This window comes from Centroberyx gerrardi, chromosome 11 (genome assembly GCF_048128805.1).
Source record: "Centroberyx gerrardi isolate f3 chromosome 11, fCenGer3.hap1.cur.20231027, whole genome shotgun sequence".
Classification (NCBI taxonomy): Eukaryota; Metazoa; Chordata; class Actinopteri; order Beryciformes; family Berycidae; genus Centroberyx; species Centroberyx gerrardi.
In genome coordinates this window covers 1,681,147-1,698,257 of record NC_136007.1, presented here as the reverse complement: position 1 = coordinate 1,698,257, position 17,111 = coordinate 1,681,147, and the positions used below count along the sequence as shown (strand labels likewise).

Genomic DNA, 17,111 nt, shown 5'->3' with positions numbered 1-17,111 from the left:
CACAAGCAGCAAAATCCTACTCAGTATGCCTTTAAAGCCACACCAAGTAGCAACGTGTTTAAATTCTAAACTTTCAAGGACTTCATTACCCAGAAACTACATGTCGTCTTCTGAGTGTGTGTGTGTGTGTGTGTGTGTGTGTTGGGGGTGTCTCGCTTGCTGCTGTTCAGGAGACTCTTCTGGATTTCCCTCTTCAGTCCGCTCTCTTCCTGTGTGGAGGAGATTTCCCACCAGAGAGCAAACTGACAGCAGAGTTTAATTTGGACAAACAGAGAATCTACAGCGGCTCAGTTAGTGGAGACGAGACGCTCTGCTGATTTAGGTTTATAATATGGGAGTATTTTTATACAAAAGTATTTTTCCCCCACATTATGCCTGGTAAAGAAAAAAAGTGAAGTAAGATTCCAAATGGCGAGGCAGACGGTCCCGTCGCCTGTAGATACTGTTCCCTCTTCCCTCTGCCCGCTGCAGTACGGTCATTTGTTCCTGTTGTCTGGTGCTGAAGAGGTTTTGTCCTCCGTCTCACGCCTGTCCTCTGCTGTGCCTCAGGGTTTGTTTGGCAACACGGCGGCGTCTCAGGCGGGCGGGTTGTTCGGCGCCACGGCTCAGACTAGCGCCGCCACCGGCTTCGGGACGGGAACCGGGCTGTTCGGTCAGACCAACACCGGGTTCGGCAACGTTGGCACACAGGTACAAACCGGAGAGGGAGGGGGGGGTTGTCGGGGGGAGTCTAGTTTGAAATGGGCAAAATGGATTTAGTCCAGTCTATTAACCTGCATACTAACCTATGGAAGTACACAGTGATACTGTGTTAGTACATGATGAACATCTGCCTAACACACTGCTGTTACATGTTTTGTAAGCACATCATGCATTGGAGGTTTTCATTCAGCACTAACAGTGTTATTGTGTAGTTGGAATACTTTGGGTCAGTACAGGGCTAAAGGGGCATTAAGCAACAACATCTACAAGTCTCCGGCACGGTTTCCTTTTTTCACATTTTTCATTCAAACATTTCCACTTAACAGGCTGTAGTGTTGACATTTTTTCAGTTGCGTTATATTTAACTATATCATTGCGATCACACTCTCACAAAATAATTGGGATTAGCATTTTAGCCACAATCATGCAGCGCTACGTGCAGAAGTGAGCTTCATTTTAATAGATTTTGGTCATTTTGATGCAGAACATCAAAGCAGTTGAACAGACAGATGGCACGACTGTGATTTGAGTTCATGTTTTTTTTTTTTAGAGCGTTTGATCCACTGTCAGTCAGAGTTGTGTCCAACTAACCTTTGAGTAAACCTGACCAAACCTTATTAAACCACTAAACCTGATTACTAAAGGCTTAATGGGGTTTAAACGTGACTAAACCTTGAGAAAACTTCTACTTCAACATCTACTGTTGGCGTTGCCATGGCAAACTGACCTGGGTGTTTATTTTCACTGTGTCATTTTATTATCTTAGGTTTTGGGGTATGTTTTCTTTAATTATGTATAATTTTCTAAAAAAACTCATTTTCTGATATTTACAGTAAACTTAACTAAGCATAAGCGTTTTCTTTTGTCGTTGTTTTCCTAGAGGAATGAGAAAGGTTCTTATCCTGGAAACTGATGTTTATGAACTCGACCAAATACACTGACATTCATAGAATAATTTGTAGAATATACTGAGGTGTTATCTTTCAATCCATAAATTTAGCATGAAATTGGAGGTAGGAGTTTCTTCTGGATGCTCGTTTCTGAATTGTCCAAATTCATTAATCTTACGTTTTACTTTTTAGCTGCTTTTTGTAGAATATTTTAGGCTGTTGCCGTTTCATCCGTGTTTTTTCTACACTGCGATTTTTAAAGTAGAAAAATATAAATGTCCTACTAAAAGGATGAATGAACTTTAAAAATAGTGTAATAAATTGCAGTACATGATGACTTTGCCCAGAGGTTTAAGGATTTTGTTCCGCAGGTCACAAGCTGTATTTAACACATTGTGATCAGTGTGATGAAGCTGAATTAGAAACACACCATCATCATTTTTCGCTGATATATTTTTTTTTCCTGGGATCAGAATCAGAATCAGCTTTATTGGCCAAGTATGTACACATACAAGGAATTTGACTCGTTGCTCTCAGTGTACTTATACAGAATAAATACACAGCTAAAAACAAGGACAACAAAATGAACAGAGGTAAACCTAAACATCTAACTACTATGTGCGAGGAAATCTCCTTTTCAGCCGTGTGTGTGTGTGATAGATCTTTGTAAATGAGGGTTAATCTTGCGGTGTGTGTGTGTGTGTTGTGTTTTACAGCAGAGTTTATTTGGCAACAAGACGGCAGGTTTCGGCACCACCACCACCAGCGCCCCGTCCTTCGGCACCGGCACCGGCCTGTTCGGCAACAAGCCGGCCCTCACACTGGGAACAGGAACCAACACTTCCACTTTTGGTAAGTCCCGCCTTCACTTCCCTTCGCCCCGTCTGCTACAGTCGTGAGCCAGATGCTGAGTTAGGATGTGATCAAACCTCCAGCTGGTTCTCTTTGGTCTGAACCAGAGAGGACAAGCTAGCTACAAGCCAACCAGGGCTTGTAAACAAAAGTCACATGACTCACAAGCAGCTTGTGTATTGGACAGTTTGAACCTGTCATCCTGCAGGTTAGAGACTAGACTTCCTGTAACTTCATCTACATGATGGACTTGTCTGTCTCTTCTTCTGTGGTGTTCATACCAGTTAAGAACACATGAAGAAACAGCTGAATATGAGCATCAGTCCAGACTTCATTTTGTTCTGCTAGGCTTCCCGAGCATGAGGAGCCGCATCTGTCTCCTTCTACCCATAATCCCTTGTGTTTTGGGATGGTTTCCTGTAGTTGGAGTTGCAGTTCTCCTGTTAGAGGACTGAGACTCTCTGTGCTGTTATTTGGTGCCACCAGAGTTCAAAGGTCATCGTTCTCACCTGGACAAACCAAGCAACTGAAGGAGGAAACGCTGCAGAGTTCAGATAAACGGATCAGAACATGATTGGTGTGAACACAGCCTTAGACACATTAATCCAGAGCGCCTTATATATATATATATTAAGAAAAGAACATTACAGCCAGATTCAATATTCAGCAATTTATTGCCATATCATCCTAGATTGTTAGAAATGTATCTGTGTCCCGAGGAGAGACGCAAGACACGACATCAGGGACACACATGCATAAAAAAACAACATAAAAACAAGTGTGTAATTGTTAAAAGTCACTCTGGAAATCTTGTGTATTTTGTATATTTGTGTATTTATTTAGCCCTTTATCACAAGCATGCCTCAAAGGACTTCACAGAGAATTGTGAGTGAAGATTTGTCTACTCAACCCTCGACTTTGGTCGAGGGTTGAGTAGACAAATCTTCACTCACAATTCTCAAGTCACCAACCATCTTTTCAGTCTTTTCCTATTCTGAAAATCTAATTGGTTGGTAAAAGTGAAAATGTTGAAAGGAGCTGGTGGATGTTTGGATTCGGTGTTTTGGACCGGCCAGACAGCGAGGAGGATTAACTGCTGCTGTCACTGAAATGATAACCAATAGTTGTTTTGTTTGTTTTTTTTGTTTTTTTTTACTGGCTGTAGGTTTTGGTGCCAACCCTGCCGGCGGGAGCCTGTTTGGGAACAAGCCGACCGCCGGAGGCCTGGGGACCGGACTGGGAACCGGGTTCGGAGCAGGTACTGATGGAACCGCATCATTACAAAGGATCAGATTAGGGATGCACAGATCCTGAGTAGCTAATAATGGACAGGATTACTTGATGTGGACGCTGTTTACTACTCAGAATCTGTATCTGCATCAGCAGTGGAAAAGGTTGTGATTGATACATCTGTGAAGTATGAGAGAATTAAATTTGTGATCTATGTTTTACCGCACTTTCAGTTTAGTTTATGGTTTTGGGTTAAGGCCGAGGTTAGAGGTTGGGGAATGAAGGTAGTGCTGAATGAAGGTCCTCACAAGTATATTAATACAAATGTGTGTGTTCAGCAGTGGGCACGGGGCAGACGTCTCTGTTTGGGAACACCCAGAACAAACTGGGAACCACACTAGGAACCATGGGAACGTTTGGAGCGACCGGATTCAACAGTGGAACCAGCAGTCTGGGCTTCGGAGCGCCGCAGCAGCCTGTTGGTGAGCAGCTGGAGTCTTACTTCCTTTTTACTTTCCTGTTTTACTTTCTTTCTGTCTGTCTTGCAATCTGTTTTTTTCTTTCTTTCTGTCTGTCTGTTTTTCTGTCTTTCTGTCTGTTTTTCTTTCTGTCTTTCCTTCCATCATTAGGTATTTGTATTTCTTTCTGTTTGTCTATTTTTCTCTCTCCTGTGTGTGTGGTGGGGGGGATTCTGCGTTCCTCTGGCATTAAAAAAAGATTACACTTGATTGGCTTAATGAAGGCGCTGTAATTAAAGGTCAAAATCTTTAATTAAAACATGATATCTCTAGACATCACTGGTCCAGTTTTGACAAAACCTTGAGGGATCACAGTCGTACTGAGGCAGGTTCATCACATGGGAAGTGACACAAGTTGCGTTTGTTTTCTCCTCCAGCGCTCAGCGACCCGAACGCGGCGGCCGCCCAGCAGGTGATGCTGCAGCAGCAGCTCAACGCTCTGGCCTACTCCCCCTTCGGAGACTCTCCGCTCTTCAGAAACCCTCTGTCTGACCCCAAGAAGAAGGAGGAGGTGAGAGGAAAGGAGAAGAATACAGACTTTGAGTCTGTTCAATACAAGCACAAAAGGATGTAATCAATAAAAGTTCAGTGTCAACAAAGCCTGACAGTCTGTGCAGAATTATAAGATAAGATAGCAGTTTATTAATCCCCTTGGGGAAATTCAGGTGCCACAGCAGCAACTGGCAGAACCGTACCAAGGAAAACAAGTACAGGAAGATAATAAAAAAATGAAGAGGTAGTAAGATAAATAAAGGTAATGTACATACTATAAAATATATAGGGACAGTGCAAATAATGCAAATGAATGCTAATAATAAATGCAAGGGGGGGCTTGATGCCGCCTCCCCAGCACACCACAGCAAAGAAGAGACTGGCTGCTACAGACCGGTAGAGCATCTGCAGCAGCCTGTTGCTCACGCTGAAGGACCTGAGTCTCCTCAGGAAGAACAGCTGCTCTGTCCTTTCCTGTAGAGCCTCAGTGTTGTCCGACCAGTCCAGTTTGTTGTTGAGCTGCACTCCTAGGAACCGATAGGACTTCACCATCTCCACCTCCTCCCCCTGGATGGTGACGGGGTTTGGGGGCTTTCTGCTCCTTAGAAAGTCCACCACCAGCTCCTTGGTCTTCGTGATGTTGAGCTGGAGGTGGTTGTTGTCGCACCGACCTACAAAGCTCTCCACCAGCACGATCCAGAGTTGAAACGGAAGTCTGAGGTGTAGAGGGTGAAAAGAAATGGTGACCGTACGGTTCCTTGGGGTGCGCCGGTGTTGCCCACCACCACGTCTGACCGGCTGCCCTGCAGCCAGACGTACTGCGGCCTGCCGGTGAGGTAGTCCGTGATCCAGTCCACGAGGTCGTGGTCTACCTGCTTCTCTGAGAGCTTCTCTGCCAGCAGGAGGGGCCGGATGGTGTTGAAGGCACTGGAGAAGTCAAAGAACATGATTCTCACAGCGCCCCCTGGCCTCTCCAGGTGCAAGTAAGCCCTTCCACAGCTGGGGCGCCTTCTTCAGCCTCAGAGAGGTCGAAGAGGTGCTGGAACACCCCTGCAAGCCGCCCAGCGCACGCCTTGAGCACCCTGGGGTGATGTTGTCTGGACCCTTCACTTTGTTTATTCGCAGCTTGGAGAGCTGCCGTCTCACCTGGCCAGATGTGATGAATGGGCTGGGGGAGGGGGGGGGGGGGGGGTGTTGAAAGGTCCTCTGATGTGGAAGGCAGACTGGGGCTGGGAGAGGAGGGGGGAGGGGGGGGCCAGTAATCCTTACGTTTATTTCTGAGACACAAATCTTTCTAGCGATGCCATTGGCTGCTAGAATGTAAACTATTTAAAAATGTCATTACAAAGTGACAATAATATAACTTGGATGGAGAGATATTGTATTGAAATATTGTTGTACATCCTCAGCAGAATGATTGCAAATGCTAAGAGGAAACTGAAGTGAGAGCCAAGTTCTTTACAATAACCAATCACAACTCGCCCTGTGTTCTGACAGCGTCTGAAGCCGACCAATCCGGCGGCCCAGAAGGCTCTGACCACGCCCACCCACTACAAGCTGACCCCGCGGCCCGCGACTCGAGTTCGCCCCAAGGCGCTGACGTCGTCCGGTTCCTCCAAGTCGCAGCTGTTCGACGGTCTGGACGACGACGAGCCCTCGCTCACCAACGGAGCCTTCGTACCCAGGTAACCGTTACCGCTGCCCAGACTGATCACCGTGGCAACAAGGCCCGAGGAGGCGTTCTGTTTGTACCCAACTCCCGAGTTTTCTTCATTCGAGACATCTAATGCGGTTTCCTTTGTGTGGAAAGGCAGAACATCAATTTGCTTCTATTTGATTTAGCTGTTAGATTTTAGTATTGTCTGATACTAAGACCAGAGCTGCAAGATAATGGCTAAAATGATAATGACCATTATTTTGCTAGATATTGCGATCAAGATATACGATCGATGATTGGATGATTTGGGGAACAAAATATTTTTTTACTGCGTGTTTGACATCTTACAACATCTTTATTTTCAACTGCAGTGCTCTTAAGTGAAAGTGAACAGAAATGAAGTTGCTTTGTAGTGTTTAAGTCTGTGTGTGTGTGTGTGTGTGTGTGTGTGTGTGTGTGTGTGTGTGTGTGTGTGTGTGTGTGTGTTTCCCGGCAGGAAGAGCATCAAGAAGCTGGTCCTGAAGAACCTGAACAACAGCCAGTACAGCAGTCCAGTCAGCAAGGAGACAGACGACCTGGCATCACCGCCTGAGTACCCACACAACGGACACAGGTCAGAACACACACACACACACACACACACTGATGCTGTCTAGTCCAATCCTCCTTCTCCTTCTCCTTCTTTTCTTCTTTTTCTTCTTCTGCTTCCTCCTCGTCTTCTTCTTCTAATCTGCACGTCTTACAGAACACATTTGGTCAAAGTACTGAATGTTTGTAAAATTCAGTGTTGAGTCTATCAAACAGTATCAAACTAGTATTACAATTTGGATATCACTACAACAGTAGTAGTAATAACATGAATTCTTAAATGATCTGTGTGTTCTCCTGCCTGCAGCCACATGGAGGAGGAGGAGGAGGTGCGGGAGGAGCCGGGGCCCGGCGGCCGGCCGGACGACGACCCGGAGGTCACCCAGTTCTACGTCAACCCCATCGCCAAGCCGATCCCGCAGGGCCGCGCCCCCCCCAGCCTGCAGGACACCATCACAGACCTCAACATGCACAAACCGCCCAGGAACGGCCTGGAGGTGAGCTGAGCGCCGAGTCCCAGCTCCCACCTGACTCTGATCTGATGCTGTCCGATCAGCGTGAAGCAGAGCTGTGACGAACGAGTGTTTTCATTATCTAGAGATTGTCTTTTCGATTAATCACTTAGTCTATAAAATGTCAAAAATATAGACAAATGTCCGTCTCAGTTCCCAGAGTCTAAATTGATTCTTCAGATTTCTTCCTCAGTCCGACCAGCAGCCAAAAAACACAAAGTATTCATTTAATAATGAGATGAAACAGAGAAGAGCAGCAAATCTCAGTGTTTGTGAAGCTGGAACCAGTAAATGTTTGGTATTTTTACCTGATGAATGACTAAAACAATGAATTATGTGTCGATCGACTAATCGATTAATCCACTAATCATTTCAGCACTAGTGTGAATAATGTCAAGCTGCATGCAGTCACATTTTTTTTATTCTGATCTGCACCACAAGACATGCAAACGACAATTAAATCGGACTTTGTTAGCGTTGCCATGACAACAAGACAATCTTACCTCATTCAATTCAATAAACCTGTAGCATAGAGGACAATAAGACGAAATAATTTGGGGAGATGCCTCAGTTCAGTCAAAACTCAAAGGCTCATACAGTAACTGAAAGAACGTCTGTGTGTTATGTTTTGAAAGCGTGTTTCAGCTGTTAGATATTACATCATCAAACAGGTTATACTGAGAAAGACCCAACAGAACAGCTGGAGTACGATGTCAAGCACTAGAGTCGTCACGGTGCCATTTTGACACCGGTGTTGTTTCCCTCCTCAACACCGGTCACACCGGTAATACCGCCTGTCGCCACTAGAGGGTCTGAGCGCTTTCAAAGTCAGCGACGCTACAATGACAGTGAAACTTAAAATTCCTCTCCAAACTCACGTGTGTTAACGGCATTTGTAAACGGTAACACTTTTTAATCAGAGATTTCTAACACTGCTCAACACTCGGAGAGTTAATGTGAGGTCAGACTCTGGCAGCTTGCCCTTCTTTAGGCTACCATTGGATTGTACTGGACACATTACTGTCACTAGGTAAGGACAAATAATGAGTCCTATTCATTCTAATATGTCATATTAGTGATCAGATATTAGCGATCAGTATGTTGTTAGTATGTCCATTTATCCTTTAGTAGCCTAACTTGAACATGGAAGCTCTGAATATGTGCTTTTATTTTACAAAATACAAAATAACGGTATTCCCGGTGTGGGGCTGATAACACCGTGTGGACTCCAAGACCGTATGCTACCGGTAACACCGCCCACCGCCCAACCCTATCAAGCACACACTTCATCTCACACTCTGAAGACGCTCTCTCTGGTCTCAGGTTTCTTGTTTCTCTCTCCAAGACGACCTGGGAAGTTTGTTCTCCTCGGGGGTTTAGAACAGCAAATGTAAAAGCTTTGATGAAGTGGCTGTAGGTTTGAATCACTGTTGTGTTATATCAGTCAGAGATGGAGAGAAGCAGAACGAACACTGTGGATTGTTATTGTGTATTTTTCTGTCTGTGTGTGTGTATAACCGGAGTGTTCCTGCTTCCCCAGCTGAGCAGCGAGGACATGTCGGCCTCTCTGGGCGAAGAGTCTCTGCAGGAGGAGAGAGAGGAGGAGCAGCAGGAGAACCAGCAGTCTCCACACCCAGCAGGTCAGACTCTGAAACACACTGCCTCACAGTGCCAGGCAGACCCACCATGAATACATTTCCCTCACTGGAATAGTAATAACATTAAAAGAACAGAAACAGTCTAAGCAGTCTGTCAGAAATGAGACTGTGGCCAGAAGAAGAATCGAGAGAATTGCTAGAAAACGAACAGACTTCTGGAGACTGGACTTGCTGCTGTGTGAACATACAGTGTTTTCATTTATCTCAACTGTTTTGGAAATCATTTTGTAACAGTTGTTTTAAATAGTGCTATATAAACGTTGAAATGATCTCATAGTATTGGAATAGTTCTATTTTATTGCTTGCTCTGTTCTTATCTTGATGCCTTATGTTTTCTGGCACTTCGGTTGCTGGTTTCTCCTTATGATTAACTAGACAATAGGCTTAGGACGATATTTAATATTATCGCTACAGATATTTCATGAATATCGCAATATTTCCCGCAATATCAAATATCGCCCCCCACCCCCCCCCTCCACAAAACAAAAAGTGTGTTGCTTAGATCACGATTGTACAAGCTTTTATACTTAGAAATAGGGCTGAACGATTTTGAAAAAATATCTAATTGCGATTATTTTGACTCATATTGCAATTGCGATATTAGAGGGAATGATAATTTTTACATCATTATTCTCATTTTCATTGAAAAACGTATTAAAATGATTATGGTGTGATTTTTGTGGGGATCTGTACCAAACAAAGATGTTTTCTTAAGTCTGTAGAATATGATGTGTAGGCAGGACATCTCTGCAGCACGACAATATTTCATTTAAAACGGTATTTTGACACATTTCGCCTTTAACAAATATTGCGCCTCCTGCGATTTGAAAATTGCAGTAGGCCATATTGCAATTTCGATAAAATTTCGATTAATTGTTCAGCCCTACTTACAAACTTATAATCTACTACTGGTAGGATAGTAAAAAAACAAAAATGATCATACTTGAACTGAAATTCCATTTTTTTTTTTTTTAAAGATTTTGGATATCACCCAAGCATACCACACATAGCCCTTTTCCGAGGTTGCAAACCTTGCTGACTCTATTTTTGTGATTTTATATTTGTACTTGTTTGTTTTGTTTCCATTTTTTATTTGTTTGCTTTTTGTTGTTTGTATTTAGCTGTTGCAACTGTAACAGTTAATAGGGATCCTAATAAAGTGAAACTATCTACATGTTGTGAAAGTGAAGTGTCTCCCCCCCCTCTCTGTCAGGCATCGTCCTGAGCCGTGTGGGCTACTACACCATCCCCTCCATGGAGGAGCTGGCGGAGATGGTGGACGACAGCGGAGAGTGTGTGGTGGAAAACTTCACCGTCGGCAGGAAAGGTAACGCTCCTCCATCTCCGTCTCCACATGGTGGCTGTTGTGTGTCAGTGTCTGGTAGAGCAGACAAACTAACCATCCCGCAGATAAAATGCATCAGAATCTGGCCGTAGGCGGCCGGTAACTTCCCACATCGTTACGCGTATGAGGCCTGATTGGACGACCGCCTCACCGCTGTGCTCTGATTGGCTCTCGCAGGCTACGGCTCCGTCTTCTTCCCCGGCGAGGTGAAGGTGACCGGACTGAACCTGGACGAGATCGTTCACTTCAGACGCAAGGAGGTCATCGTCTACCCAGACGACAAGAACAAGCCCGCCGAGGGGGAGGGGCTTAACAGGTGAGTGACAGCAGGAGGAAGTGGTGTAAGGAGGCTGGAAAATGAGGCTGTGATATGGACTGATGAAGGAAAAAGGCATATTAGTATAATAACAATAATAGTAATAATAATAGCTTTGTTTATATAGCACTTATTAAAAACAGAGTTACAAAGTGCTTTACAAAGACATCAGAATTAATAACCAGAAAAAACAACACAAAGTAAGAATGGAATTAAAACAACATGAGAAACACAAATGTAAAACAAAAGAACGATGAGTCGGGTATTAAAAGCAAGTCTAAAAAAGTGATTTTTAAGAAGGGATTTGAAGTAGGGCTGAACGATTTTGAAAAAATATCTAATTGCGATTATTTTGACTGATATTGCGATATGATTTGCGATATTAGAGGGAATGATAATTTTTACATCATTATTCTCATTTTCATTGAAAAACGTATTAAAATGATTATGGTGTGATTTTTGCGGGGATCTGTACCAAACAAAGATGTTTTCTTAAGTCTGTAGAATATGATGTGTAGGCAGGACATCTCTGCAGCACGACAGTATTTAATTTAAAATGGTATTTTGACACATTTCACCTTTAACAAATATTGCGCCTCCTGCGATTTGAAAATTGCAGTAGGCCATATTGCGATTTCGATAAAATTTCGATTAATTGTTCAGCCCTAATTTGAAGGAGGCCACTGAGTTTGCCCGCCTGATAACCTCCGGCAGGCTGTCCAGAGGGACGGGGCCCTGATGACAAAAGCACCGTCACCTAGAGTCTTTAGCCTTGACCCAGGAACTGCCAGGAGGGCCTTCCCCGAGGATCTCAGGCTGCGCTCTGGTTCGTACGGGGTTAAAAAGTCTGTGATGTAAGGGGGAGCTCGACCGAGCCGTGCTTTGAAAGTAATCAATAAAATCTTAAAATCAATTCTAAAACTAATGGGTAGCCAATGAAGGCAGGCTAAGATTGGGGTGATGCGTTCTGCTCTTCTTGTACGAGTTAAAAGTCTGGCTGCTGCATTTTGGACTAATTGTAGGCATAAGAGGTTTTTCTTATTGACGGCGGAGTGTAAAGAATTACAGTAATCTAGGCGGGAGAAAATAAAAGCGTGGAGTGAAGTCTGCATAATTTAAAAATATTTCTAAGATGGTAAAAGCAGGACTGGACAACCTTTTTCGCTGAGGACTTAACGTTAGCTGCTATAACACCAAGGTGTTGTTGAATTATGGTTGTGGCGGCCTTTTTATGGGCTTTTTGACAGTTATCAATAAAGCATTACCACATTCAAACTGAGACAGAAGTCACTTTATTTAAACAAACACGACCATCGCTGAGAAGAGCAACTAGCCACATCCTTGTGTCAGGAAGCAGCGGTGTTGATGGGAAATGTGGCGTCGAATTTGAGAAACACAAAATGCTGCAGGTTGCTCCTTTAATATCTGCAGTGCTGCTGGGATCAGAGCAGGGAGCCTGGTCCCACTGCTAATCCATCACATGGATTTAACAGTGAGTTTAAAAAAGTCTCATGGTCCTTGTTGTGGCTCAGGGATCGGATTATTATTAGTAGCACTGCAGCTACATTACATTACATTACATTACGTCATTAAGCAGACGCTTTTGTCCAAGGCGACTTACAATTAGTACATTTCATCAACAGTAGTCAAACCGACCGTATATCAGTCTTCATCAGCTAAGCCTTCAATAGGAATAAGCAGCTATTATGGGATGTCCTGCCTGGGGAGCTTAGACTGGCAGAATTACTGTAATCCTTTTAACCTTTAATTCATTTGATCGTTTTTGTTAATCATTTTTTTTTTATTGTCTGTCTGTAGAACTGTAGGCAATTCAGTGCAATTTGAAAAGGTTCAGGTTCAGGTCTTTATTGTCCCTCATTTTGCAGCAAGGCACAATAAAAAAAAAAAAATTGAACACAATGCCACGCAGTACAATACAAATACAAAGCATTCCATACAATAAAGAGTCCTTAACACAAAATAAAATAAAGTGCTAAAGTAGAAAGTGCAACAGCGACATTCAAATGGAGCATCTTCTGTGTTGCTGGGTTTCCTTTCCCTCTCTCTGCGTCTCACTGTTGTAACGGTCAGCTTGTTCTGTTTGATGCTCCGTCTGCTCTGTCCTCAGGGTGATGATGATCAATAAGGCTTAAAGGCAAAAAAATCTAATTGCGATTAATTGATAGAATGTTGCAGTTGCAATTTAAACTGCTATTCATATCATCACAGGTTTTTCTTGTCATAATTGTTTTTACAACTTTGAGATTTTTTTAAAGAAAAGTGATTTTCATGATTCATGGACCAGAGATTACCTGCAGCTGTAAAACTCCTTGTTCACAAATCCAGTTTGGACCAAACTCTCTCTGAAGAAATGAACTGCAGTCTCTGAGATTTGGAAATTGCAGAAGTTCATAATGTGTTCAATTTTTTTACTTTTTATTGTTCAGATCTAGTGATCAAACCTTCAGCTAGTTTTCTTTGGTCTGAACTAATTTTGCCAGCGGTTCCAGTCCCTGTAACTAATCCAGTGTAATCCCCCCCCAGGCGGGCGGAGGTGACCCTGGACGGCGTTTGGCCGAACGACAAGACGACCTGCACTCAGATCAAGAGTCCGGAGCGTCTGACGGACATGAACTACGAGGGCCGGCTGGAGAGCGCCTCCCGCAGACAGGGGGCTCGCTTCCTGGAGTACCGGCCTGAGAGCGGGTCCTGGGTGTTCGAGGTGAGGCGGCGGGAAACTGAACCTCATTAGATATGAATCCAGTATCTGTCATCACAATAATAATATAAACTTTATTTTATACACTTTTCAAAACGACGTTAGTTAAGTGCTTCACAACAAGGAACAAGTGTAACGAATAAAATGTGTAGTGCAAAAATAAACTGTAAAAATAAACATGGCAAAGAAATAAAGACAAATGACAATAAATAAATGTAAATCTTATAGCTTCTAGTGGACTGTAGCAGACGGTTTCCTGTCTGTTCCCGCCTGACTCCTCCCCCCTCCCCCTCAGGTCGCCCATTTCTCCAAGTACGGCCTGCAGGACTCGGACGAGGAGGAGGAAGTCCCGCCCAAAGCCGACCCCAAGAAGCTGAAGACGATGACATCACTTCCTCCCTCCAGGCTGCAGCAGCAGCAGCAGCTCCCCCCCTCCCAGCAGCAGGTGGCGCCACAGGCTCAGGTAGAGCAGCCTGCGCCCAAACACTCCCATCCAACACACACCATGCTCACCGACACACGGGGGTAAAGGGGCATTTCACTCATTAACGTGTCAGAAGTGTGATCAGCGCTTAATGCTTCAGACTCGCTCTGGATGTGAAACAACTTAACGTCCAGGGATTCATCCCACAGCTACAAAACGAGCTATAATCTGACTTTATTGCTCAGCCCACCCACAGAATATTCAGGGTTTGAGTGATGTGGGTTTTTTGAAGCCCAATACATATATTTTCTGGACTGCAGCTGCCAATATTTTGTGCCAATATTAAACATCGAAATCGGAACTGCAGGGTCTGATCCGCCTGTAGCTCTGAAAAACACTTAGCATCTCTCTCACTACACTTCCCCAGTTGGTTTTTAGTGAAATGCCCCTTAGATTCAGATTAGACCTCCGTCTGTCCCGTCATCCCTCTAACACTTTGTTTTTTTTTTAGGTTTCTCTACAATGAAACTTTATTACGAACGCTTTTAGTTTTCAGCAGACGACATGTTACGGTGTGATCGGCTTGTGAGGTGTGTGAGGTTTCACTTCATTCACGTCTCAATATGAGCTAGAGAATTTAGATAAGAGGTGAGCGGCAGTGATGTGTTTTGTGTGGAGGGTTTGTGACGCAGCAGAGCGAGAAGGTGGCGGTGTTTCCTCTGAACCGACGCGGCGGTGGAACTCTGGGTTCTGTCGGCGTTTTTGGTTCTGGTGCAAAAAAAACGTTCTTGGGATACTTTTATCACAATCCGGAGATCGAGGCTACACTTTTTATTCAAGGGGTAAATTAAGCCAAATTATACTGTTATTTTAAATTCAGAGTTTGTTTTCCTGCTGTGGCGCTGCACCGCTGCTGACTGGATGGAGGAAACACTGAAGTCATTGAATGTATGAACTGCTCTGAGTGTATTTCTGATCTGTAGTGAAGAGTAAACTACTCTCTGCTGTGTTTCTGACAATCCAGCGACTTCTGGTGCCGTTTCAGGTGATATTTCACTTAGATTAGATGTTCTACTTCTTCTTTTTTGCACACACAGCTGTCTAGGTGTTGGGGAACGGTCATTAACCCGTTCTAAAAATAATACTCACTAATAGAAACACAAGAATAGAATATGATTTCCTGCTCAGTCCAGAGTCTGAATTTTCATAAAGTCAGTTTCACCGAAATTGACTTTTAACAAGAAATTGACGGCACAGAAATGTGAAATGTTGTTCACTTTCCTCTGAAATGTTCTGAGCACATTTTGTTGTATCCCAGTTTGTCATTTATTCTTGAAGAATACACACAAAGGATGTGCCAACGTTATTATTTGGGCATATTAAAATGAGCTGCCTGTGTTTTTTCCCCTTTGTATTCAGAGAGAAGGAAACTTTATCAACAAACAAACCTCAGTGTCAGTTTAGGTTTTGGTTTGGCAGCAGGATTTCATTTGCATCAGTTAAAATGTTCTGAGGGGGGAAAGTTTGTATAACTTGCTTTTACATGTGTGATATAAATTGTACTTAATTTCATACTGGCAATGAATAAAAGTTAAATTAATAAAGTTACTGAAAATGACATTTTCCCTTTGGTCTGTCAGGTTTGTGTATGTGTAGAGAACAGTGGAGGTGATGGTGGTAACAATAGTAGCTAACCCAGTGTTAAAACTGATATTTATTTGATATGATAAAACTGATATTTATTTGATATGATAAAACTGATATTTATTTGATATGATAAAACTGATATTTATAGATAACGGCACCAAATTTTAACATCAACTCTATATTTGTGTTTGAAGTGAAGCTGGGCTACTATTAAAGGGAAACTGCATAAAGATGTCAGCTACAGTCAGTCTGGTGACTCTTATTCTGTTTAAAGTGATATTTCACTTTCTCATACTCTCTCTCCCTGCTTCTCTTTCTATCCCTCCCTCTCTCTCTCTTTCTTTCTTTCTCTCTTTCCCTCCCCCCTCTCCTTCTCCCCTCCTGTCTCTCTCTCTCTCTTTCTTTCTCTCTTTCCCTCCCCCCTCTCCTTCTCCCCTCCTGTCTCTCTCTCCCTCTTTCTCTCTCTCTCTCTTTCCCTCCCCCCTCTCCTTCTCCCCTCCTGTCTCTCTCTCTCTCTCTTTCTCTCTCTCTTTCCCTCCCCCCTCTCCTTCTCCCCTCCTCTCTCTCTCTCTCTCTCTCTCTCTCTCTCTCTCTCTCTCTCTCTCTCTCTCTCTCTCTCTCTCTCTCTCTCTCTCTCTCTCTCTCTCTCTCTCTCTCTCTCTCTCTCTCTCTCTCTCTCTCTCTCTCTCTCTCTCTCTCTCTCTCTCCCTCCCTCCCTCCCTCCATGTCACAGGTCTACCTGAGGTCTAGTCCACTGAGTCTAACTGTTTCAACTCCTCTAGCAGCGCTGGTTGACACACCAAACTTAATTTCTTATCGTCAACAGATCCTATGAAAATAACTAAATCAACAATGCGTTTGCTCTCCTCCAGTTACTTTCCCTCTTCCCATGTTCCCTTTTTATCCTTCAACCTGGAAGTCATCGGCTCCAATTGTAAGCTAAAAACCTTTAAATACAGCTCACAAAGACATAGTTTACATTTTAAAAAATCTCTAACTGTTACCATGAAAAGTCAGGCTGTTGTAGTTATTACCAAATCAAATTCAAATGGGAACAAATTCTTCATTACGCCGGGGACTATTTTCTGGGCTACGGAACTACTTTCCTGAGATGGAAAACGTGTTTACGGTCGGCTTATTAAGTCGTTTGAGGAAAAAGTCGTCCGGCCCGGTGCATCGTGATGATGAAATATGCTGCAGAGCAGCAGCATGGCTCTGTGACGGGTTTTAATAGTTTTTAATACAATGCAGTTCTGTGGCTGCTGGGACATGAGGCTGCACTGGGCACCGGCTGCATGGACGAGACTTGCTGGCAAAACAAATTCATTGCTGATTTTGTTATTTTCATAGGATTTGTTGACTGTAAGAAATGCATTAAAAACACCAGCGTTATCCTTTAAAGAAGAACAACTCTTCCATGACACTTTTTCACCTGTTTCCTCTGCAGAGCCATGGGAGGAATGATGCGTTTATGGCGGTTCAGTGTGGACAGGGAACTTTTCCTGTTAGTGTGGACTAGACCGAAGTTATCCTACTTCACTTACATGCAACTCTGTGTGTG

The 17,111-nt window shown here is 43.6% G+C and overlaps 1 protein-coding gene across 2 annotated transcripts in view; it reads left to right on the top strand.

The window, feature by feature from the left end:
* Positions 1-17,111, top strand: part of nup98 (nucleoporin 98 and 96 precursor) — a 45,575-nt gene that overhangs the window by 9,842 nt on the left and 18,622 nt on the right. The window contains exons 9-21 of one of the 2 annotated variants that reach the window (XM_071909466.2): positions 550-690; positions 2,309-2,444; positions 3,610-3,702; positions 4,016-4,156; positions 4,570-4,703; positions 6,182-6,369; positions 6,838-6,954; positions 7,237-7,426; positions 8,982-9,081; positions 10,313-10,426; positions 10,622-10,760; positions 13,305-13,482; positions 13,775-13,942. In XM_071909466.2, the coding sequence (XP_071765567.2) occupies positions 550-690; positions 2,309-2,444; positions 3,610-3,702; positions 4,016-4,156; positions 4,570-4,703; positions 6,182-6,369; positions 6,838-6,954; positions 7,237-7,426; positions 8,982-9,081; positions 10,313-10,426; positions 10,622-10,760; positions 13,305-13,482; positions 13,775-13,942 (1,839 nt within the window). Of the gene's footprint in view, positions 1-549; positions 691-2,308; positions 2,445-3,609; positions 3,703-4,012; positions 4,157-4,569; positions 4,704-6,181; positions 6,370-6,837; positions 6,955-7,236; positions 7,427-8,981; positions 9,082-10,312; positions 10,427-10,621; positions 10,761-13,304; positions 13,483-13,774; positions 13,943-17,111 lie in introns of both variants that reach the window. The other variant, XM_071909393.2, reaches the window with a different exon arrangement.